General features: G+C 40.0%; 1 protein-coding gene across 18 annotated transcripts in view; it reads left to right on the top strand.

Moving 5' to 3' along the window:
* The window catches only part of DCLK2 (doublecortin like kinase 2), a 144302-nt gene that overhangs the window by 99442 nt on the left and 20314 nt on the right, over positions 1 to 24546 (top strand). For 10 of the 18 annotated variants that reach the window (XR_011537758.1, XR_011537757.1, XR_011537755.1 and 7 more), the window contains 7 exons: positions 6341 to 6416; positions 7234 to 7342; positions 8983 to 9040; positions 16324 to 16443; positions 16675 to 16821; positions 23048 to 23181; positions 23575 to 23652. Coding sequence is in view for 13 of the 18 variants with exons in the window: in XM_070611616.1 (XP_070467717.1) it covers positions 6341 to 6416; positions 7234 to 7342; positions 8983 to 9040; positions 16324 to 16443; positions 16675 to 16821; positions 23048 to 23181; positions 23575 to 23652 (722 nt within the window). In the remaining 5 variants the exon portion in view is untranslated. The remainder of the gene's footprint in view (positions 1 to 6340; positions 6417 to 7233; positions 7343 to 8982; positions 9041 to 16323; positions 16444 to 16674; positions 16822 to 23047; positions 23182 to 23574; positions 23653 to 24546) is intronic. The other 8 variants (XR_011537759.1, XR_011537756.1, XM_070611617.1 and 5 more) reach the window with 1 other exon arrangement.

Genomic DNA, 24546 nt, shown 5'->3' with positions numbered 1-24546 from the left:
ACTATTTTGATCAGTGAATCTGGTAACTGGTGGCATCTCTTGGTGAATTTAGTAGGCTTGCAAGACTTCTCTCCTTGTCTTCTTAGAGGAGGGGATAGTGTGAGAATCTCCAACAAGCTCCTGGGCTCTGGAGTCAGACCTGGGTTTAGATTCTGACTGCACATTTGCTGTGGTCTTTGAGAAAGTATATAACCTCTCTAACTTTGGTTTCTTCAGAGGTCAGTGGAGATGATGATAATACCTAATTCATAAGATATAAAATACTCATTTAAGGACTTGACACAAAGTAGACATTCAGTAAATTGTAATGAGTGTCATCTTTCCTTTCCTCACAAAGAGAAAGTTGCTTGGCTGTAGATGGCTTGCAGTGGTTAGATATTTAGATGAGCGACACAGAGAGCTTAAACAATAAGGTAAGTGAACAATTAATTACAGTTGCTGCTAGAGACTTCCTTCACAGAGGTTCTCAACCTTGGCTGCACATTAGATCATCTGTGGAGTTTAAAAAATAATACTGGTGCCTGGGCCCTATCTCCAGGAATTCTTTAATGTGGGGTGCAGCCTGGCAACAGAATTTTTCACATCTTCCCAGGTGATTCTAACGTACAGCCAGAGACAGAGAACAGCTGCTTTATAGCAACTGTACCCTGAGGGTTATTCTGTTCTAAAGTTTAAAAGTATAAGAATTGTGTTGGAAGAAAAGCTTTCCTAAGAAAGTTCTTGTAGACTGGGAGTTTGCCTGATGGCTAAATTCAGCCCATAGTCTGTTTCTCTAAATAAAGTTTTGTTAGGGGGCTGGCCCCGTGGCCGAGTGATTAAGTTTGCTCACTCCACTTTGGTGGCCTGGGGTTTTGCCAGTTAGGATCCTGGGTGCTGACATGGCACCACTCATCAAGCCATGCTGAAGCGCATCCCACATAGCCAAGCCAGAAGGACCTACAACTAGAATATGCAACTATGTATTAGGGACTTTGGGGAGAAGAAGGAAAAAAAAAGAAGATGGGCAATAGACGTTAGCTCAGGTGCCAATCTTTAAAAAAAGAAAAAGTTTTATTGGAACACAGCCATGCTCATTTGTTTACGTATGGTCTGTGGCTGCTTTCATGCTGTAACAGCAGAGTTGACTAGTTGTGACAGAGATCATATGACCCACAAAGCCTAAAATATTACTCTCTTCACTTTGCAGAAAGTATTTTTGACCCCTGCAGTAGGCCACTTAAAAATTGAATCATAGTGCCATTTTCCAAGATGCGTCAGGAAAGTCAGCTCTCTACCCAAGAGTACCTCTTAGATCCTGTTCAAGTGCTTCCTGTTATGAAAAATAAAAATGAAGTAGTGTCCAGCATTATACTCAAAAGTCAATAGTCATATGCTATAATGCATCGATATAGCCATTTCTGCTACTTTTTTTGAGAATTGCCTATTTCTGAACAAAACTTCACATTTTTAGAGTAGTACTTAACATTTCTCTTTAAATCTTAAGTTTTGTAGAAGTTGTAATAATTCACTTATCAAGGAAATTTAAAGTAGGACGCTCTGACTTAACTCCCTGGCTAAAAATGTAGAAAGCTGGAATGTTACTCATTATCAGCCATAATTGAGTACACCGTATGTACTCAATCAGCCATGAATGCCTTTTTTAAATGATGCTGGCAGTTGAGAACACTTTACAGCTTTATCTGCTCTGTTTTCAAGTATTTTTTTTAAAGTTCTTAGCAGAAGCAGATTCTTGTACATTTCCCTTCCTTGCTTCCTCATAAAAATGGAGCTCCTGCCAGAGAAGTAGGTAGGTGGAGCGGCGATGCATAGAAAATGTAGTCAGCAATATCTCTGCAGTCTTTTCTGTCACCTTCCCTCCTTGACCAACCAGGACCTCATCAGGAAATAGTTCCCCTCTTCTCCCCACCCCTAAACCTAATCGCGTCTTTTTGAATCAGGTAGTAATTATGGAAGATATCTTGAAAGAGTCCAGATGTTGCCATCCATTTATGTTTTATTGAGGAGGATCTCGCTAACATTGCAGCATCTAGGCACTTTCTTTGTGCTGTCTCAGCATCCTAGTTGCTGATGGAAGCATGAATGCTCATTAGCATTTTAAAAGATATTGATAAAAATTGTTAGTTTGACAATAGAAATGGGACAGGTCTAATCCGGAATGCCATATTTTAATCTCTCTGGAGCAACTCAGTAAGAGAGTTATTCTCTTACAAGGGACAGGGAAATCCATAAATCGTGCCTGGGAAATTATGAGAATTTTGTAGAGTCATAGCTATATCCTATGTTTTCATTGCTCTTTGTCTGTCAGGGCTCTGAGATGCTTTGCTTTATATTTCACAGTAGACGCTTCACATTTTCCAGGGATCTGTCCAGAGAGCTTGTGAATACCCAGCTTTTCTTGTACCCTTGGAGCACCAAGTTTCATTACTGGGAGGTCAAGTGAACATAATGACTAGCTGTGTGATTCAAGCATTACAAGCACAGATTCGTGCCTCAGCAAAAAATGGCTCCCTCTCACACATCTTCAGAGTCGTTTGTAACCATCACAACCTTAGAAAGCATATCCTGGAATATAGAGGTTTCTCAGAAGGGTTTTAAGTGTACACATATGCTGCCTCATAAGATTGTCAACTTCTGGGTGGTAATGACCGTGTCTCTTCATCTTTTTATCCTTTAAAAATCCAGCACAGGTTGTTGCTGAGGCAGGAAAGGAAAATTATTCCTGTGTCTGATCATGACCATGTCTATTCAGTTGTGCTATAATAAAGTGATTCCCCTTATTTTTTCATGTTTTCATTTTCTTCATGAAAGCTTTATTTTCAAAAGGGAACATATTTGGATAGTTAATTAGATAAGTCATTCCTGTTAACTCCATATAGGTTTTTAAATTTTTTTTTAGTGTTTAAGGTTTACCACTTTAAAAAAATCATTTGATTCGAGAGTTGAAATATGTTCTTCTTGCCATCATTGTTTGCTAAGAAAGCTGCATTTCCTGGTGATTTAGTGAGACCTTCGTCAGGTACATGTGAAGGTGCCTCTTCACTTGGCCCTGCGCCCTACGCCCTCACCCTCTCCCCGAGGTGCCACCTCCTCTGAGGCTCAAGGCTTCAGCTCAGTTGCCGCTCTCTCTTCATTGTCAGGAAACCAGCTTCCCCTACCTGCTCCTTGCTGCCTCTGAATTCCAACACAAACCAGGCTTGTAATTGCTGGACAGTACAGGGAATCAGGATAGGTGGGAGTGGGGGTTTAATCAAAATAAACATTGGGGAGTTATGCTGGTTCACAGGAACTCAATTAATAAACACTCCGGGGAGTCACCCATCCATGTGAAAATGTACAAGGAGGTAAAAATGCCGGTGTTTTAGCCCCCTCTGAGACTTCCTTCTTAGAGCCCTTGATTCAGATGGAACACATCAGCTTGCAGTGAATTAAAACTTACTCAAATTAGCTCAAGAAAGGGACTTGTTAGAAGAATGTTATCTGATTCCAAGAAAGCCAAGCAGGCACGCCTGGGGAGGGTGGGGACAAGGCAGGTCTTAGGACCTCAGCAGCAGATGTGGGGCCTGCACTGCACACTTTCCCTAGGCAATGAGTGTTGGGAGGGGAGGTGGTTCCTGGCCAGTGCCCAAGCCTGACTAGCCAGCTGTGGCCTGAGAGTGTGGGGCTGCCTCATTCTGGGCTGTGAGATTTAGACATACAAGTAAGCTGGTCACTGCCCACTGTCACTCAGGCATTGACAGTCCACTTCCCCTATCTCTGTAATCTAGGGGCAAGCAGTGATCAAAAGGGATCTTTCCATTTGTCTTTTGAGATATAACTTTCCAAAAAATGACATTCTTGTTATCTTTCTTCCATGAGAATTTGCTGATATGAATTTAATTTGGATCTCTTATTTCCGGGACTGACAATTTTCAGTCTAGGAAGGTTGGATTAGAAGAGAAATAGACTTGGAATGAATTATTTAGCAAAAGATCTCTTAGAGCCATTGTACATTGAACAATTCAAAAACGTTTCCCAGTCACTCCTTTCAAGGCTCTGTGCTAGATGTTTTAAGGAAGGATGCTAATAACTGTTATTGAGTTAGTGTTACCTGTCAGTGACTGTGCTAAATGATTTTACATGTATGAGCTAATTTTAATTCTCTAGCAAACCTTTGAGCTAGACACTGCTCCCTATTTTCAGAGCAGAAAATTGACTTGGAAAAAAACAAAAAGAAAATTGACTTGCAAAGTTTAAACAACTTTGAAAAAAGTTGAGTCAATATAACTATAAAATGCATGAAAAAAAGTGGTGGGAAACAAAATGGGCAGGTAGCTAGGTAGGACAAATCATGGTCTGAATGTCGTGCTGAGATTTTCGGGTTATCCTATTGGTCACGAAGACCCACTAAAGTTTTTAGATCCTAGGGTTGGTATCAGAGCTATCCTTAGGAAAAGTTTCTCTGGCAGTGATGAGTGGGGTGGGCGAGACTGAGAGTAACTAAGGAAGCCTCTGATGAGGTGCGAGGAGAGCAGCCTAAGGAGGACCGGGACTGGGTGGTAGCTATGGAAACGGAACAGAGTAGAGAGTGTTGCGGTTTTCTTTTCGACTTACCCTTAAGTCCCCTCTCTGGGCCTTGGTTTTAAACAGTCTAGCATAGAATTCTACTGATTTTGGAGTTGGCTTTGATTTCAGTGACAAAAGAATGAAATGACGAAACAAATGAAAATGCTAAATTTTGAAAAGCTTTGATTGTCCACCTTGTATTATGAGGAAGCAAAATGATTGATTCCGAAGGGCCAGGTGTTTAGCCTAATGCAGCGTTTCCATCAGGTGAAGGGTGTCCAGAGAGGGACCCACACACGCACCCGTACTCCCACACAGCTACTCGCCCTGCCTGAGGGAAGGAGACAAAAACTTATGAGAAGGCTGTTTGCCATTCAGGACAGGAGCTGATTCAGGGCATCTCAGCCCTGCTTTTCCCTGGCGTTGGGTTTCCTAACAGGACACACTGCTGATGGTTTCACTGTCCACACGAGCGGTGGTTACATGGGATCTGAGAAAACAGCCCAATTTTTACATGGCTTTTTATTCTTGAAGCTCATATTTTATTCCAGAAGAACTTCTGGATGATTCTCTTTGAAGGAATGTTTATAAGTATTCGGCTTTCCTGGGTTTTGAACCAAACTCAGCATCTGTGAGGTTCTCCATTTCACCCAGAGGAAGAGAGTGGACTCAGTGTCTCCAACTTGTGGGCACTCCGGGAAGGGCCGTTTCCTGCCCTGGACCTGTGTCATCTATGCTTTCATTTATCAAGCGTGAATTGAGTACTGTGTGTTCCAGTGCTGTGCTGCATGTGGGGGATACAGTAATGAATAAGGCACAGCATTATGAGGCTGGAGCTACCAGGATAGCTTAAGCATAGAAGCAAATGTGTAAGCACGCTAGTACAAAAATTGTCAAAGGTGCTTTTCAATATGTGGTAAGTCCTTTGACCTTGTAAGCTCCTGAAAGGAATAATAAAAACATTTAAAAAATAGAAAATTAAAGATCAGAGAGAAAAGTTTGAGTTCAAAGGCTAAGAGCCCTTAGGGATTAAGAAAAAGTTCCCTAAACCTGTGGAATAATAACAATATGAATAATATTCATAATATGGGTTTTTCAATTCACCTAAGAACTAGGGATATTTTTGTGTTAGGCTGAGAACTTCAGCTTTGTTGAATTGGAACCTGCCTTTTAGTTTTATCTTTCATTTCCCTCTGGTTGCTGGTAGTAAAAATTCTTAGAGTGTGTAAGAAGAATTCCTGCTGTCTTGGGGTCAGTAAAGAAGAGGGTTGGGTCAGGGGGCACTCGGGATCTGGAATCCAGGAAGATGTCGAAGGCGATGCAGTCCTGGGCGTGGGACTGCAGTTCTGAGAAGGGCTTCACCCTGGCAGGGACCTCCTGAAGTCAGCCACAGGGTTGGCTGTGGGATCTGGAGACTCAGTGCTGACGTTTCTTGAAATTATCTGTACTTCTAAGCCTTATTTTGCCACTAATAAGTACCTTGTTCAGCTATGATGCCGTGAAAGTCTCCTTTACTTTGTTTCATTGAGGTCAAAAGTAACACAGTATCAAAGAGAGTAACACACTGCCAATTTCCTGATATCTAATCTGAGTTGCAAATATTGTATCTAAGGAAGAAATACGTTAATGTGATGTGTATAGGGAGAGAGGTCAGACCAGAAGAAAGGGAATGCTTCCCCTCCTTCTGTATCATTACATTTTTATGTTATGTAAGCATTTTCTTTTCTGTTATCTAAGGATTAGCTGCTAAAGATGTGTAAATTTGTCCTGATAAATAATGGTCACTCTCCTCTTTCAGCAGATTTCTGCACAGGGCAGATCTTCTTCCAATGTAAATGGTGGACCTGAACTTGATCGTTGCATGAGTCCTGAAGGTAGTCCTCCATCTGATGATTACTTTTACAAAGGAAGTCATCCATGTGAACTTGGCCACCCAAAACCACTTGTGCTAAATTATGATCTTCCTGAACAGGGATGTGATCATGTTACCAATTAGTCTGTTTAGCCTTAGTGGGTGGGAGTCACTTCAAGGTATATAAAATCTCCTTGTTGTTAATTAAGCTATCCTAATTTTAAGTTTTAGACTTGGGCTTCTTTTATTCTTCCTTAATGGCAATCTGCTCACAGTTCCTAAATGTAGACTTTCTTTTCTCTCAAGTAGTTAACAAAAGCATGTTTCTTTATTTGATGTGTGCTGTGTGCTGGGTACTGGGAATACATTGTGAAAAGTAGTTGAACTTTACCACTTCCTCCTCCTGGTTCTCCTTTTTGAGAAGACGTTGAGCTGAGAATTAGCCTTAACATGGCATCCTAGCTGGCTAGAATTTTCTTTATTAGAAAACCCTGAGAAAAAGTCTTGAGAAAATTTCTAACATTAAATCCCCATCAGCATCTCAAAAGTTGACAAAAAAATTTACAACGTTGTAGTTAGACTTCCTTTTACCTCTTTCAGCTGATATTTCAGAGATTTGTTAGGTATATTGATTATGTGGGTTTCTGATTCCAACCAACAAGGTCAAAAGGAAACTGGTGATTCAGATGTTCTATTCAGAAGATATGCTCAGAGATTCTCTTTAGTTTCACCATAGATTTAGAAATAAATGCATTGCAATTTATTGTTTTACAGTTATGTAGGCATCCAGATGAAATGCTGACGTGTTCCTTAGACTTTGCATTTATCCTTTTTTGCAGGTGTGAATGGAAACAGGTGCTCTGAATCATCAACTCTTCTTGAGAAATACAAAATTGGGAAGGTTATTGGTGATGGCAATTTTGCTGTAGTCAAAGAGTGCATGGACAGGTGAGTGGATAGTGAGGATAATTATTTGTTCATCTATGCGTCCATTTCTCCCTTGGAGTTTATTCTTATCTGAATAAACAAAAGACCTTCCAGGGAAGTCTCTTTTTCCCCACTTCCTGAAAGAGTCTGCCTTTGGGACCAGCTGTTTTTCATGCCCACAGACAATTTGACAGGGAAAAATATATACATACACAAAGAGTATAAACCTGCTTTGTATGCATTTGGGCCGAGAGATATTTCAGGTCTCATCCATGAAGCAGAGAGGAATGGGAAAGAAGAAGACTCATTAAAAAGAAATCTCCGATAGTGCTTACCTGTGCCAGGCACTGTTCTCAGTGCTGTGCTTGTGTTAACTCATTTAATGCCCATGGTAGCCCTCTAAGTTAATATTTAATTGCATATACTAGTAGTTAGGATACATGACTTCTGGCTCTATTTAAGATCAGAATCAGCCCAATTTTGCCTGTATGAAAATTATGTTTTTGCTTCTTCAGCTTTATTTTGTTTAATATCCTCAATGGTAAGAAATCCATTCTTTTAAGTTCTAGGCTTTTTGTAAACAATATTGAAACTGGAAAAGACTCAGATTAGAGTCTTTGTTTTTCTAGGCCGATATCCTCCCTGTTCGAAGGGGTGAGTTTTATTGTTTGTGGGGAATTTTCTGGAAAGTTCTGGTAACTACAGTTTTTCCATTTGCCGCATCTCCAGTGAAGCTTTAGTGGTCCTTGTATTGGGGCACGACGTAACTCCTTGTCCTCTGAGCCCTTCTACCTGGCTCTGGTGCACAAATTGCCACTCAGGTAATTGAGCATCTAAACTATGACTTCTAAGGACTTGTTGGAAATCTGAGGCAGGGTTTGGTTTATGCTACGGGAAAGCAATTTAAATAAAAGTTATTCTTCCAAGGTAGGCCTCATCAGAGTGTACTGTGACCTCATGGCAGAAGCAGCTGAACTTGAGAGAACTAATGCATTCCAGGAATACTGTCCTATTCCCTGATGAACTGTTTTCCTATGCTAAAAGATATTTTTTTGGCATGTTCAGGTTAAATTATGTTAAAGATGGTTCAAAGTTAAGTAACATCAAGATTCTTGTGTCCAAGTAGATGATCTCTCTGCCAGCAGATATGGGCATTTAAAGGTATGGATAACATGGCACCAGATGAAGTCTTGGCTGAGAAATAGATATTGGAAATCTAGGGACTTTTCAGTTTTGAATAATGGACTAATTAGTGACTAATGGATTAATGTAAAGATATATATTGATAATAGAAACTTTTTAGTTACTTTGATTCATTTTTCTTAATTTTATTCTGCCTCCTAAGAGAACTCTTTTGAGATTTAAGTATGGAAAAACAGTTTCTTGTCCATCTCTGATACAACAGATTTTAAGTACTTTTGATATGTGAGATATTTAATAATGTTATAATTATTGATATTTATAAAAGGAGATTGACAGTGAGCCTTTGAATTGTTTTTTCTTTTTTGGGTACCTGTCTCCCTGATTCCACTCAGCATTGTCTCTGCTGTACAGAGCAGGAACCCACTCTTTCCTCCCTGAGTCTGTGCTGTAGAGGAAATCAGGATTGATGGTGTCTTTGATTTATGTCTTTAAATGACCTTCTTCTGATTATTCCATAGGTCCACTGGAAAGGAGTTTGCCCTAAAGATTATAGACAAAGCCAAATGTTGTGGAAAGGTACAGTATACATAACTGCTTTGTAAAAGAAACTGAAAAAACTTGGTGAGATGTTTACTGTGGAGAAGGAGTTTAAATAGGGATTTGACAAGACCATAATGGGAATAGACCACTGATAATAATGGGGGAAACACCATCGAGTTTTTTTTTTTTCCCTGCCATTTTTGAAAAACTTTAATCCTAAACCATAAATTGAGTTGATCTTGGTCCAAGCTATAGAAAATATAAGTTCTCTTCTCAGGGAGATACCTATTTCAAAACCAGCAGCACTCAAAAGATGTGTCAAGAACTGTGAGGAGTCTGACACTGTATCCTACTTTCAAACTAACTAGTTAGCCTTCCAGCTTTATAGATGCTGGCAGAAGACACAAGATTCCTGGGTCAGAGACAAAAGACTTTATCATTTGTGGCACAGCAAGTAGCTTGAGCTCCGTGTTTGCATTGGTCCCCCTTGACTTCCAAGTCCCACAGAAGCGATGCAGAGGCTTGCGGGTTGCTGTCCACACCATGGGTTTGTGTCACAGCTGAGGCTCCCCAAGCTTAGTAAACCCCGATCTTATTAGGGGGCTGCTAGCAAATCTGTTGACCTTTGCCCCAGAGGAGAACATTATTTTTATTATCATGATCAGGAAACAAATCTGCCCTCTTTCCCTGAGGAAGACCCTATCTCTATGTTCCCAGGGTCTTTGCTATATAAATATCCTTATAACAGAAGCTGATGCATGAAGAATTTCTCCCCAACAAGATGAATTTTCTTCTTCTGTCCCACTCTCAGGCCGGGGCTGGAGAAAGATCAAATGATGAAATGCTGCTAGAGTACTGATATGTTGACTGTTTGAAAAGGTAGATATTCTGTAACAGTGATGACAGAGACCTTTTTAGATTCCTTTCTGGGAGCAGAGCAGTTAAGAGAGCAGGCTGTAGAACCCGCTGTCCGACACAGGAGCTGCGAACCGCGTGTGGCTAATGCGCACTTGAAGTGTGGCTAGTCTGAATTGAAATGTACTGTAAGTGTAAAATGCACAACAGATTTTGAAGACTTAGTACTGAAAAAAGAATGTAAGGTACCTCATTAATGTCTTTTGTATTTGATTGCATGTTGAAATGATAATATTGTGTATACGTTGGGTTCAATAAGTTATGTTATTAATTTTACCTGCTGCTTTTTACATTTTTTATTGTGGCTGTTAGAAAATTTAGATTTACATGTGTGGGTCACATTACATTTCTGTTGAACGATGTTGCTCTACTGCCAGATTGTATAAAGTTTAGTCCTGGCTCTGCTTCTTTTTGCTGTGTGACCTTGGGAAAATTTCTTAACCACTCGGTGCCACTCTTTCTCCCTCTAAAATGTGGTTATTAATAATATCTAAGACATAAGGTTATTCTGAGGGTTAGTTGTATTAAGGCATGGAAAGCATGTAGAAAAGTATCAGTATATAATAAGAATTTAACACATGTTAAATGTTAACATTATTAATATGCAAGAGGAATTCAGAATTTATAATTAGGATTTGATGTGATAGTGGTGATTTTATATTTATGGAACCCCTAAACTAGTCTTCACTGGACATTTACAAAGTTATATATTTTTAACAGAAAACAAAATAATTTTATTATGGCAAAGTTTTAGAAAAATCTTCTCAGAGCCGTGGAATGGAAAATCCAAGAGGCAAATTTGTCATATACTTTTTTTACCACATTGTGACAACTAACGAAGCAGAGACTGTGCAAAATGCCCCCTTTTTCTTTGAATAAATAAGGTTTTTCTAAATTTAATTTTCTTTAAATAATTCTATGTGCTTTTGCTTTTTGTTCTATCAATATCATTAAATTTTTCTACTGCAAAGCCTTTCCCCCATATATCAGTAAGTTTTGCTTTGTCTGATATTGGGTGATTTAAGCAGAATGTGTCGTAATTTTGGGAGCCAAGTTCTAAACAACAGTATTAAAGTATTTTTTCAAAAAATTAAAAAAAATTGCTGTGGTAGGGATATTGTTTACTTGATTAAATTTTTTTTTTTTTTTGAGGAAGATTAGCCCTGAGCTAACATCTGCCACCAACACTCCTCTTTTTTGCTAAGGAAGACTGGCCCTGAGCTAGCATCCATGCCCATCTTCCTCTACTTTTTACGTGGGGTGACTGCCAACAGCATGGCTTGATCAGTGATGCATAGGTCTGCACCCAGGATGTGAACCAGTGAACCCCGGGCCGCCAAAGCAGAACGTGTGAACTTAACCTCTGTGCCACCAGGCCGGCCCTAGCTGATTAAAATTTAGTCAGGTGTCTCAGTAGTTGAAAAAAAGATCTTTATGTGGAAAAAAATTCAGTCTGGTGTACTAAATGTTGAGGCAAATTACTAGATCAAACATTTGGATCTTGTTTTTCCTTGTTATTGAATGTCATTTTATTTTTATAATTAATGACCATATATTTATTTCCATCCTTACATTTTGCTTATTTGAACAACTATTTCCACATTGACTATATAAAATAATAATTTTAAAGCTTGATTTGTTCCAAATTAGTTGATTTTCCCATTAAATTTTATTTTTAGAAAAAAATGGGATAGAATTTGTCTTTTAAAACAAACTAGCAGGGAAAGCATTCGGCCACTATTCTGGGATATTGTCGGTTGCCTGTGCTTTGTGGGTTGTACACAGAAAGTTAATAATGCTGAAGATGTCTGCTGTTTATTAAAATGTATTATCTATCTGTGCTTGGACATGCAGGAACTTTGCACATTACCTTTAATGAGTTGTAAAACAGATGTACTAGTTTTACCGAGATTCAAATCAAGTAGCTTCCCAAAAGCCACACAGAGGCAGAGCAGTGATTGGAACTTTGGGCTAGTTGGTTACCCAGCCTGTACATTGGCCAATCTACTCCACTCCCTCTCCAGGTTCAGTTTATTCATTTGTTCATGTAATAGAAGAACCTGGGAAAAAATTCTTAACCTTTCTGGCCTTCTGTTTGCTTTTTTGTAATATACATGAGCATTATTAGATTAATTTACTCATTTACCTAAAGTTTGATACATGTGCAAGATACTGTGCTAGGAATAGGGTAATTTAACATATAAATTAATATCAGTTCTGCAGAGCGTTGTGGGAGTTTGGAGGAAGCATACGAGAGGGAAGTAGGTGATTAGTGAAGACACTACAGAGCAAGAAGCATTTGAGCTGGACCTCGAGCAGTGGGTTGGATTTCAGTAGGCAGCAATGAAAGACAAGGCTTCCAGGTGGCCAGCACAGTCTGAGCAAAGGCCCAAAGGATGGAAAGCATTTTGGGTTCTTCTAAGTAGGAGATTATTGCAACATCTGCCTTGGGGCCAGATTTATGGAGGCTGTTGAGAAGCCTATGGTGTTTGTAAACTTAAGAGTTCTTCCATGTCTAATATTCTAAATAATATTCATTCTAGGTAAATATTTATTGAATTCCTAGTGTACGAATCTCTGAACTTTCTCTCATGGTGCTTAGAAGTGATCCTTTCTTCTCTTCCCAGCTTTGCGTTCATTATCTATGCGTTATGGGCCCAGGCAAGACGTCAATCCAAATGTACGTTGTATTAGTTTCCTGAGGCTGTTGGGATAACCACAGACTTGGGGGGTTTACAGCAACAGTAATTTATTCTCTCACAGTTCTGGAGGCCAGAAGTCTGAAATCCACCCTCGCTCTGGAGGCTGTCGGGGAGAATCTGTTCCTTGACTCTAAATAGCTTCTGGTGGCTTCTGGTATTCCTTGGCTTGTGGCCACATCACTCCAATCTCTGCCTCCATCTTTGCATCGCTTTCTTTTCTGTGTGTTTATTTTTCTGTTTCTGTCTCTGAAATCTCCCTCTGCCTCTATCTTATGAGGACAATTATGATGGCACCTGGATAATCCAGAGTTCTCTCTTCATTGCAAAATCCTTAGTCACATCTGCAAAGACCCCTTTTCCAAATAAGGTAATATTTACAAGTTCCAGAGATTGGAATTTGAGATATCTACCACAGAAATCACAGATAGTCATTTAAGCATCTTCTCTCTCTTACTGAATTATCCTCAGCAATACTCACTAAGCAATATAGATACTGGCCAAGCGCAATACATGATGTGTTTATTCATTCACTTGTGCACTTCAGAACTAACTATGCTAGTCGCTGGAGAGGAAAGTAAACAAAAACCTCCATGACAGCAGAGTGAGAGCTGTGATTGGAGTAAGCACAGGGGGCATTGAGAACAAATAAGAGAGGTGCCTAACCCAGCCGTGGTTGAGCAGGGGAGGCTGTTTAGAGGAGGTGAGATCTAATCTGGTCTTGAGGAATGCATAAGAGTGCACCAAGAAGTGGGAAAAGTTCATTCCAGACAGAGAAAACTACCTGTGCAAATGCCTAGCTGTCTAGATGGGAGACTGGCCATAGGGGTAGGAGTGAATGGGTGGATCAGAGGCATTGGTGACTGATCGACCGTACTGGAGGATGAGGGAAGATGGAGGTTGGGGAATCCCCGTCTGCTTTGGGCAGCGAGGTTCATGTCTCACTGAATGTACTGAGACAGAGGACTTTTTTGCAGGGCTGGGAAGAGTGGAGACAAGATGTTTGGTTTGGGAGAGTTGTTTATTCTCTAATCCATTTCTCTCTCTTTTTTGTGCATTTAAAAACCACTGTGGCCAAAGATAAGGCTGTATCCTTTGCCAAGTTAGCAGTTTTCTTTGTCATTTACTCTCCTACAGAGCCATGGAACACTGCCATGGAATGATTCATATGTAAATTATTTGGAGTTAGAATCGTGAATCACTTAACATAAATAATGGTAGATGATTGATGTAAGTTCACTGTGGTTCAAGACAAAAGTGATGTGCATATTGTATTTAGAAATATTTTCCTGGAAAATGTAATCTGAGAGTATTTTTACCTATTAGAAACAAGGATTACATATGAGTTGCATAAGAAATAGGGATAACATTTGTAGAGATTTTTATGCGCTACTTTTGTTTTGCTTCTGATGATGATTAGTTTCAATAGTGGATTGTTCCTTCATAGTTTACAGGCATAGTCGGAGGTTGGGGAACAAAGGCTAACAGCTCACATCCCAACAAAAACACTCACTATGTGCGTAGAATTCTAGCCATTGTCAAGTAGAATACAGTAAGTTGAAATAATAAATGATGATGGAGAAAACGTTGCTGCACTCCTCGCTCAGTATTTGAAATGTAACACTGCGGGTGGTCCTGAAGGAAGTCCCACAATGCATTCCGGAAGACTTTCTGTTGTGCCTTTTATTGAAAAAGGTGACTTTTCGAAGTTGTAGTCTCCTTGGTTGGTAGACGTCTTATTTTAACTCCAATCTGAGAGTTCTAAGGTGGTGAGGATCATGTCCTCTAAATTAGTATCACAAACAGAGCCCCAGAGTAGAGGCAAATTTATAGACTCTTCCAACTTGGGAGGCAATGGGGAGGAGGAGGAGAACTGAAGTGATAGATCCATTTAGCTACAAAACAAAATGCTTATTTTGCTGCAGTAGTGATAACTGCTGTCGTCATGGCTTCACATAGAAATAATTTGCTCACCTTTACACCTTCACAAAAGTACATCGAACTCTGCTTGTTAGTGTGAGTAAGGACAAGCTTGGTACAGATGATTCAAAGCCTTCGAAATAAGCATACAAATGTGGAGTGTTTGTCTCTGTGACCACAAGGGGCTGGCTGTGCACCTGCTTCCCCTGGGAGGGCTCAGAGCGCTATCTGCTGCTTTGTGCTGCTGCTCTGTGATGATGTTGTATAGGACACAAAATGTGGGCTTGGGTGTCAGAAATCTAGGTTTGCATTCCCCCTCAAAGCACTGTTCTAAGAATAAAGTATTAAGACATTACACAAGTACTTTGCACAGAGACTGACAAATACTGACTAGATGTGTGGTAAATGTTGGTTCTTTTCTTTCCCTTCTGTTTAGCATTCGCACTATTTGCCAATGTAATTATCAAGTGACTACTTGGACAAGCACAGTGTATTCAGTGCTCAAGAAACATGGCCTGTCATGTGCAGGAGCTTACAACAGATTTTCTCTGGATGTTATTTATTCATTTGTTATAATATATACTTCATCTATTGTCAGAAAGTATTTGAGGTGACTTAGGGTAAAAATACACGTACACATGGATGCATAAAGATAAGAGAGGAACCATAAATGGGGTCTCAAACTAGAGATAAGATAATCTTACTGCTGCAGTGGAGTGCTAAGTTTAGTTCTGAGATTCATGATGGCAAAGACAAAAGGGACAATATGGGAGATATACACACACACGCATATATATATATATGGATATATACATATATGTGTTTTTAGGTAGCAAATGATATCTCTTATAAGGTTTTATACAAAAGCTATATTTGAATACCTAGAATGTATCCGTGGGCAGTTAGTTAATTTTACAGAGCATGCCTTAAATTCAAAATAATTCATTATTCTAGTTAATGAGGATCAACAAATGTGACATTACTGAGAGGTTTTCATGTCTCAGACTAAAACAGAGCAGTAGTTGTTCGTGATTCATGGGTGGTGTGTTAAGAATAATTCCTTGATGCTGTGCGTAAACATTTCCCTGCGGTGCGGATCCCAACTGCATGACTCGCCGGGGCCGGTTATCAGCTGGTGTTTTCAGAGGAGAAGTGATTAGAGTTAAAATGAGAACAGTGGTTCCCATGGTACTGTATGTTTCCTGACTTCTGAAATACAAAAAGATAAGGAACATCCTTCTAGTGAGTTATTTCATTCCTAGTCATAGAGGAACAAAGTTTATTTTTCATGAATTTCAACATTAAATTCAAATTCATATTAGGAATAGTTTAAAAATAAAAAAAAATTTTAATGCCCAAGTTGCATGCCACATTTTCTTATATGCCTAGTCTTTATTTCTGAGTATATACTGAAATTAAAAAGTGGTTCCAGCTGAGTTACAAAGCACAGTGCCGTGTGCCCACGCTTTCCTAGCATCAAACCTCTTAAAAGGTGTTGGAAGTAACGAAGAGACAAGAAGGCAGTATGTTTTTATATTGCCAGGGTGGTGCCACTGAGCACTTTTGAGGGATATCTATTTCTTTTTGTTAGTGACAATGAAATGTTACACTGACTTGTCCTGTCCCTATGGAAACCAACTAGGTTAGGGTTTGGTTTGTCTCTGTGCCAAGGGAGATGCTTCTTTTGGCATCAGATTTACAGACTGTCTTGTCCTCCAGAACATAGGGATAAAGCAAAGGGTTCTGTGGTTTCTGATCCCTCTCTCTAAACCCTTTGTTTGACAGGAGCACCTGATTGAGAATGAAGTGTCAATACTGCGCCGAGTGAAACATCCAAATATCATCATGCTGGTTGAGGAGATGGAAACAGCTACTGAGCTCTTTCTGGTGATGGAATTGGTCAAAGTAAGAGGATGGAGAGATTTCAGTGGTGCTAAATCCTAAGACTTCCCATATTCTTGAAGGACCTAATCGGAAAAGTGTTTTGCTCCCTTGAAACTTTCATTATTTATAATCATCAATTTTACTGGCACTTGTGTCATTTTTTCATCTACTGCAGGGCAATGAACCTTCTTTATTACCTTCACAGGATTGTCACTGTTGATGTTTTGGTATGTTCTTTTATGTGTCCTTTAGGGGGGAGATCTCTTTGATGCAATTACCTCTTCCACCAAGTACACTGAGAGAGACGGCAGCGCCATGGTGTACAACCTGGCCAATGCCCTCAGGTATCTCCATGGCCTCAGCATTGTGCACAGAGACATCAAGCCAGAGAACCTCTTGGTATGTCATCTCTGCTTTTCCTGCTCCAACTCATGCCTCTCTTCCTTTAAAATGATCATGATTATACGCAAACAATGACATTTTAGAGTCTACGCCAATCCTGCAAAACAGGCTGAGAGAATTTAAAGTTAGAAAATCAGCATGACTCAAATCCATGGCCATAAAATATTAATGGATTTTTTAATTCATCTGAATTTCTGCATTTATTTTGTTGTTGTTGTTAGTGCTTTTGAGTCGATTCCAACTCCTAGTGACGCTGTGTACGATAGAGTGGAACCCTGCCTGGTTTTTTTGCGCCATCCTCTCACCTTCTAGCACACTATCAGATGATGCTCCACTGCAATTCAGAGGGTTTTCATGGTCAATTTTTTTTTTTTTTTCTTGGAACTAGGTGGCCAGGTCCTCTTCCTAGTCTTAGTCTGGAAGCTCTATAAAAACTTGTCCACATGGGTGACCCGGCTGATATTTGAAATATCAATGACATAGCTTTCAGCATCATAGCAACACACAGCTGCCATAGTATGACAACTGACAGGCAGGTGGCATGGTTCCATGACGGGAAATGAACCCAGACCGGGATGGTGAGAGCACCGAATCTTAACCAATAGACCACCAGGGCTGACTTTTATTGTTTACCAGATATTAGAAAACATGTTTTCATTTACATTTTGATTAATGGTACTGACTGAAGAAAGGTGAGCAGAAAAATTGTAAGGCAAAAAATTCTGAAGAATAAATTGAAGACAGAATTTTCGATGTTTATAGGAGACAGAAGTAGAACATAAGGATTCATTTAAGTACAGGACAGAGAACTTTGAAATAATCTAGTCCATTCATCTCATCTTTACAGATCTGGAAATTGAGACCCAGAGATGCTAATTTTTCTTGCTTTAAAGTTTCATTTGTCCCATTGTTCTACAGAAGGAAGTCTTATTCTACTTTGGCGCTCAGAAAGCTTCATAATCTGGTCCCAGGTTACGGCCTTCTCTCCTGTTACTAACCCTTCCCCACCCATCTGGCCGAAGAGGCACTCACCTTCAAGCTGTGTTTAACACACTTTCATGGTGGCCTTAATAACTAAACATAGCTTGCTAAGTGGGCCAGTCCTCATGTCTACATTGTAGAGGAATTTTAGAGAAGCTGATTTGGGAGTTCTGCAGACACACACAAACATACACAAGAGAGTGGCTTCTCTGTTTCCACCCTCTGGGGCTGAGTATCATCATCATTACTGCTTGGGAAGGGAAGTTATCTGAGTCTTCTGTGTCATGTTAATCCAAACACAGTCCCATCTCTAGTAGTTATTATGACTTGACTTTATCAACAGTAGTACACCTCATTGCTTATGTCCAAATGGTCTCCATTTGCAGCGTCCTCTCTCACAGCAATGTGGCGAACACATTCATCTTGTAAGACATTGAGCAAAAGGCGTATCTTCTTTGACGTCACCCCAGACTCCCTGGGCAGAGTCAGTCATGGCCACCTTGGTTTCTGCTGTACTTGCCATGTTGTGGTGATGTTATCATTTACTTATCTGTCTCCTTCTCTAGGTTGTAGGCACCATTAGGGGCAAGGTTTGTGTCTCAGTTATCTTTAAATCCCCAGTGCCTTGGACAGTGTCAAGTAAGTACACAGTGGATGTGGAGTAAATGGTTGGTGATTGACCACTGACAGTCACTCAGCTAGCTAGCAGCTGGCACTTGAACACAACTCTTTATACCTGCCTCATGCTTACATTATACAAACAATTGTTGAAAGAAATACACATTGATGGATAGCGTTGAGGCCATCCTGGGGACTTTCTGCTAATCCACAATATCTGTTTTCCCCTTTTGGTAATACCATTTGATGATTTCTGAACATCTGTTTAAAACTATGTGAGTTTTTCTCTTATCTTCTTCTTCCTTGAGGGAGTTATGTTACATTTCTCTATGTTCCTATTAGGAAAATAAATATCCCTGCCCTTTAAAACAAGATGTGTTATGGACTTGGTTTTATGAACTCAATAGAGGAATGGAGACAGAGTTGTAAACTGGGCCTCGGGATGCTGTTCTCTCCTCAAAACAGTCTTATCACCCATGGTGACCCCTCAGTCAGTGTCTATCAGACCCAGCCCCCTCCACCATCAGAGTTTGGCCAGGGGCTTCACAAGCAAAGGTGACAGGCCCTTCCTGGGTGTAGCCAGACACAAATACTGTGGTGTTAATGAGGATGCCCCCTTGATTTCTCCCGGCTTTCCATGGCCCACCTCACCCCAGTAGCTGCAGTTACTGACGTTCTCTGTAGATAAAGGAGCCACAGGTCCCCGAGAACCACTGGTTACTGTGGAGGCAGCCCGTACTGCAGCTCTGATTGTGAAGGCCCTGTGAGGAAGGTGACTGCAACATTAGTGAACTTTCCTGTAAACCAGAGAGTGTCCATTTCCCAGCTCACTGATTCCACTCTCGCCTTCCATTTCTTTTCTTTTCCATTCACAACTTCTTAATGTATGTAAAATCTCAGAATCCGATTCTTCCTCCTTTTTTCTGGTTATGCATCAAGGAAAGATACCGTAATCAAGATTGATGTCTCCAACATGATATGTCTCAGAATGTAACCAGCAAATTGGAATCAAGTTCCTCATCTATCTAACCTGCCCTAGATAAGTGTTCACCCCTTCTCCAAGACCTGCTCCAACCCCATTGTGCTACCCAAAGGGGAGGAGAATGAAGAAGATGATAAAACTGATGTCTGGATGAGGCTAATGTGTGAAATAGAAAGGCCGTGGGGTCAGGCTTCAGAAACCCTTAGCTGCACATATCTAAGTAAAATATGTGTCTGCCATTGAAAATCTAACTAGACCAACCACTCAGCAGATTCTAGATTTAGTCAGCAGGTTGACATTGGCCTAGGATGAGAAAGTGCCATCGAGGCACTAAAAGTAAATATCTCAGAGTGACTGTCAGCCTCTTCCTACTCTAGAAGCAAATTCAGTTTTTAAACGCCAGAGCATGCAGACATCTGATTTGCATCCCCTTCTCTGGTAGCAGTGTTGTAATTTAAGACTCTGCCAGCAGAGATGTATGGGTCGCCGTGTCAGGGAGCACAGGGGCGGCCGTTAATGCTGTGAGTTACAGGCTGGTGGTGCCCTGTCGGAGTTAACTATGAGCGACCAGTGATAAATTCTGCTTTTCCAGGAGTGCTGGGGACAGGGGAGAGAAGAGGGTTGGTTTCTCATATTTGAAGTCCTTCTAAATCATTATGTTGACATTTTATTTAGAGAACATGCAGCGTTCACTTTGTATGTGGGATCTGCATTCCTCACATTTTTTTACTTTTGCAATCTGAGAGCAACTTTTGACAGAAGCGTCTCTCAGCTTGTGGTGGGGCTTTTGAACACCGCAGGGCTGGAGTTCTCACAGTTGTGATTGTTTAAATCCTCTCAGAATGTGCATGCGGGTGCAGGCTGCAGTCAGGGTTCTGCCAGATCTGCTCGCTTGCTTTGTTTTCCGACAGACACAGTCTTTCACAGGATGGTGTGGTGGGACGGTAATGGTCTTGGTCGGAATCCCCATTTGGCCACCTACCAGCAACTTGAGTTCTCCGTGCCTCAGTTTCCTCAACTGTAAAGTGGAGATAACAGTTCTCTTCCTAATTGCCCAGAGGAATGACTATAGAAGTCCAATGAGATAATGTTCAGGAGAATATTGACATCTCCAAAGTCCTGTGAGAATGTCAGTTACAGGGGAGAACTGAACTCTGCCAGAACAGAGGGCCTTTCGAGTCCCTCTGTGTTTATTCACTTCTTCCTTAAAATCAGTCTCTTAAAGCAAGGCCATGTGTGTGTGACAGCCTCTTACAGCAATATTGTAAATGTGTGTGTGTGTGTGTGTGTGTGTGTGTGTGTGTAGACTTATAGATATGTTTTTCCTGCTTTGAAGAGAATCTCCAGCTAAGATTTGAAATTTACTCATATTATCTTTCACATAGTTGCCTCTGTGTCTGGCTTTGGGGAGAGATGAATCAGATAAAATATTATTTCAGGCTTGTCTGCCCCTTATGACACTTCCCTTTTGATGTTTAGCCAAGGAGTACCACTTGCCCAGACATAATTCAGCAAATATAGACTATTCAGTCCTTTCTATTTATGCCCCTGCGTCTGACTTTGAATTCCTTAGAGGGGATGTGAAAAATGACTCTGGGACTTCTGAGTGTCTGACGACAACCCTTAAATACCCCTAGGCATCCCTAAATTGGATGTCTAAAATAAACACTATTCTCCAAAAAATGTACCTAATGAGTGTATTTTATAGTTGTAAAAACAAAATAACAATGACATTAATAAAATTTTATTTTACTTTCATGATACAGACACTTAGAATTATAATGTTCTTATCACTGCAATTACTTAGAGAATTTCTTTCTAAAGTCTGGGTTTCAGTGAATGCATCATAAATTCTAACTGTAATTCTCTATATTGGATTGTTCTCATTAATGTTTACATTATATAACAGATGGAAAGTCGTCCTGAGACCATGGCATGACTAAGAATCTGGTTTCTGTTGCCTTAGGCTAAATCATTAGTAGCTTTGAATATGCATCTGCTGATTTGTAGGCTGACTCAGAATGATAAATATCTGTGAGGGACTCAAAATCCTCACTGCTAATCCTGTGAAACTTGAAAGTTGTAAGGATGTGTACTGAGTATGTGTATTTAGTACATAAACATGGAAGCAGTCATTAAAATACTAAGGGGAAAAACATTCTTAAACTGGTGAGGACATCACAGGTAAAGTATTTCTGAGTCATCCTTTTAAAAATGCCTATGTGAAGTTTGGGGATCTTGGCACTGGGGAGACCTGTGTTCTTGATGTTTTTTATTGATGACTATATAAATCACTCCCCCTCATTAAGTATCAGACTAATGGATGATGTCGTTAGCATGTTTATCTTGAAAAAAACGTGATTTTCTAAATTTTTCTCCTCCTTTAGTAAGTAGTATTTTAGGTGAAAATCTGGTTCAGTTCCTAGTAAAATATAAGAAAAAGCAAACCAAATGTGTTTAAAATATAAAAAAAGAGAAAGATATTACGTGAGTACAGATTAGGTGTCTGCAGTTATTCTCTGAAATTCAGTGTTTTCAAAATGAATATCCAAGAGATGAATAGACAAGCACATTAAAGATTACACAGTCAAATCTAAAGAATGCTGTCATACACACTAGATGTTTCCAGAACCATCCATTTAGAATGTAACTTTCAGACTTTTATCCCATAAGGAAAGTTTGCTTATGTATAAAATTAATTTTTCCTAATTATGGAACCAATACATGTTCGTTATAAATATTTTGGAAACCACTCAAAAGCATAAAGAAGAAAGTTAAAGTAATCCTTAAAGCTACCACCTAGAAACAAACTTAACATTTTGGTGTATTATATTGTATATATATAATTTTGAATATTCCTTTTTATTTTCTGTAATCTAGTGATTGTTTTCCGTATGATTAATATTTATTTGAAAAGTGCTTAGTAGTGACTGTATAGTATTTTATTATAGGGATGTACCATGATTTGTTAAGTCTTTATCCTGTTAGCCATTTATGTTGCTTTCAGTTTTAAGAACATAGGTAAGTTCTGAGGTTGGCATCCTTGTGTATAAACTTTGGGTTATACGCTTGCAGAGTCATGCAATCAGAAAATGAGTGGAATGGTTGGTTATTCAAGTTCAGGCTGTCTGATCCTAAAGTTCCTTTTCTTTCTAAACTTCCAAGGTTTTTTGCTGTGTAATATTTATATTCATCATTGACTGTCCAGAGAACAAGTCCTAATTTTATTTTCTCAACTAAACATGCAAGCGTCTTGGAAAGCACCTAGTGCTTTAGTGGACACTTAATAAACACCATTTCTGAAGCCGTCAAGTGCCTCACACACAGGAACCACATCAGAAGCAGCCGCCTACTCCCCTAAGTGTGCAGACATGTTCATTGTACTCCTAAGTAAGGAACTTTCTGCAAAGGTAGAAAATATTGTCTTTTTCAGATTTCACATAATCATGCAAAATCTCTGAAGAGAAAAATTAGAGCTTTAAAGCAACAAAGATAAATCATGGTGTTAGTATCACAAGGAGAGATTTCCTTTGGGTTTGTTAGTGAATCTATCTGTGTCATTTCTGCCTAATTTGAAAGGCCCTTTTGCAATCATTGAGGGAAAAAGAAAGCCTTCTGATGATTGGCTGGCTTCTGTTCCAGGTGTGTGAATATCCCGATGGCACCAAGTCTTTGAAACTGGGAGACTTTGGGCTGGCCACTGTGGTGGAAGGTCCTTTGTACACAGTCTGTGGCACACCAACTTACGTGGCTCCAGAAATCATTGCTGAAACTGGGTAAGACTCTGGGTGGTTTTGGTTAGTGCTTTAACTTTGGTGAGAAAATGTGTATTTTGTTGCCACTGCTGCGGTCTGTTCCTGGGAAGGTGGAGGGCGAGAGAGGCTGCTACCTGCATCATGACTTTGATCTCAGCAACTCCAGGTTGTATGTCCATGTCCAAGAACCCTAGGCCTGGATTTTTGTCCCAAGGCCAGTCTTGGGAATATGGCATTAGTCCCCAAGATAATGGTTAGGTTGGGAGAAAAGCAGATGCCTTTTCCTCTACATGAAGTGATCAGTTTGACACTGAAAGACTCTTTTTCCTGACAAAGGCCGTACTCCAGTACACTGGAGGGTTCCTGGGAGTTGTACTATTATTTCTCCTGCTCTCACCCACTTTGTTTTCCCAGCTATGGCCTGAAGGTGGACATTTGGGCAGCAGGCGTGATCACGTACATCCTTCTCTGTGGATTCCCACCATTCCGAAGGTCAGTGGCTCTTCGAGTGACGACATTTGAATCGTAAACTCTCTCCCTTTGATCCGAAAGCAGACATTTTACTCCTGGCAATCACGACCAGATACTGGTCAATAAAAATGTCAGTTAAAAATTGTGTAAACATAGCTTTCACTTTTTGTCTTAATTTACAACCTATTAATGTATTTTCCTTGACCATACTCTTGGGGTGAGGCCAAGGCCTTTACTTTGTGTATTGTCCTCTGAGTCCTTGTCCTTCTTCCGTAAAACACATGCATCGCCCAGTGTCCATGATTTCCATTCTCAGTCTTTTTCGAGGGCAGTGAGATTTAAAGATCCTTGTGAAGCAGTCTTTCCTTCCAGGTAAGCCTTTTCCAGTTCTAATAGTTGTTTCTTCTACTTAACAGTAGTTTTTTAACAACTCACTTTCCAAAGCATTTGACCTAGTTCACCTGGAGACAGAGAACTCTTTCTTTATAAATTTTATTCACCACATAATATTTAATTAAGTAGAGCTACAAATCCTCTGAGCATTAACTTAACAGGCCTGGGAACAGACAGATTGATTCCTGGTAACCATGCACTTCACCTGGTGGGAGCACAGGTGGCCACACACGGGGGTCGGGGTGTGTGAGGGAGGGACAGAGCACACTCATGACCCCAGTCATTTGTGTGTAGGGGTGATTGTGGGACTTCAGCCACAGCACCTCTTTTGATCATTTCATTCTCCCCCTTTGGAGCAAGTGAACGACTTTGAAACAGGAGTTCATCTAATGATGTATGTTTGATTTTCTTCTGAATTTTCTTGAGCTCTCTTTTCATTTTAATCCCAGCTTTTGTTCATTTTACTACTATTTGTTGAGTAGCTACTGTGCACCAGGCGCTGTTATAAGTGCTTGGAATTGA

The sequence above is a fragment of the Equus przewalskii genome, chromosome 2 (assembly GCF_037783145.1).
Source record: "Equus przewalskii isolate Varuska chromosome 2, EquPr2, whole genome shotgun sequence".
NCBI lineage: Eukaryota > Metazoa > Chordata > Mammalia > Perissodactyla > Equidae > Equus > Equus przewalskii.
Note: the sequence above shows the minus strand (reverse complement) of the source record. Positions and strands in the feature narration are given on the sequence as shown.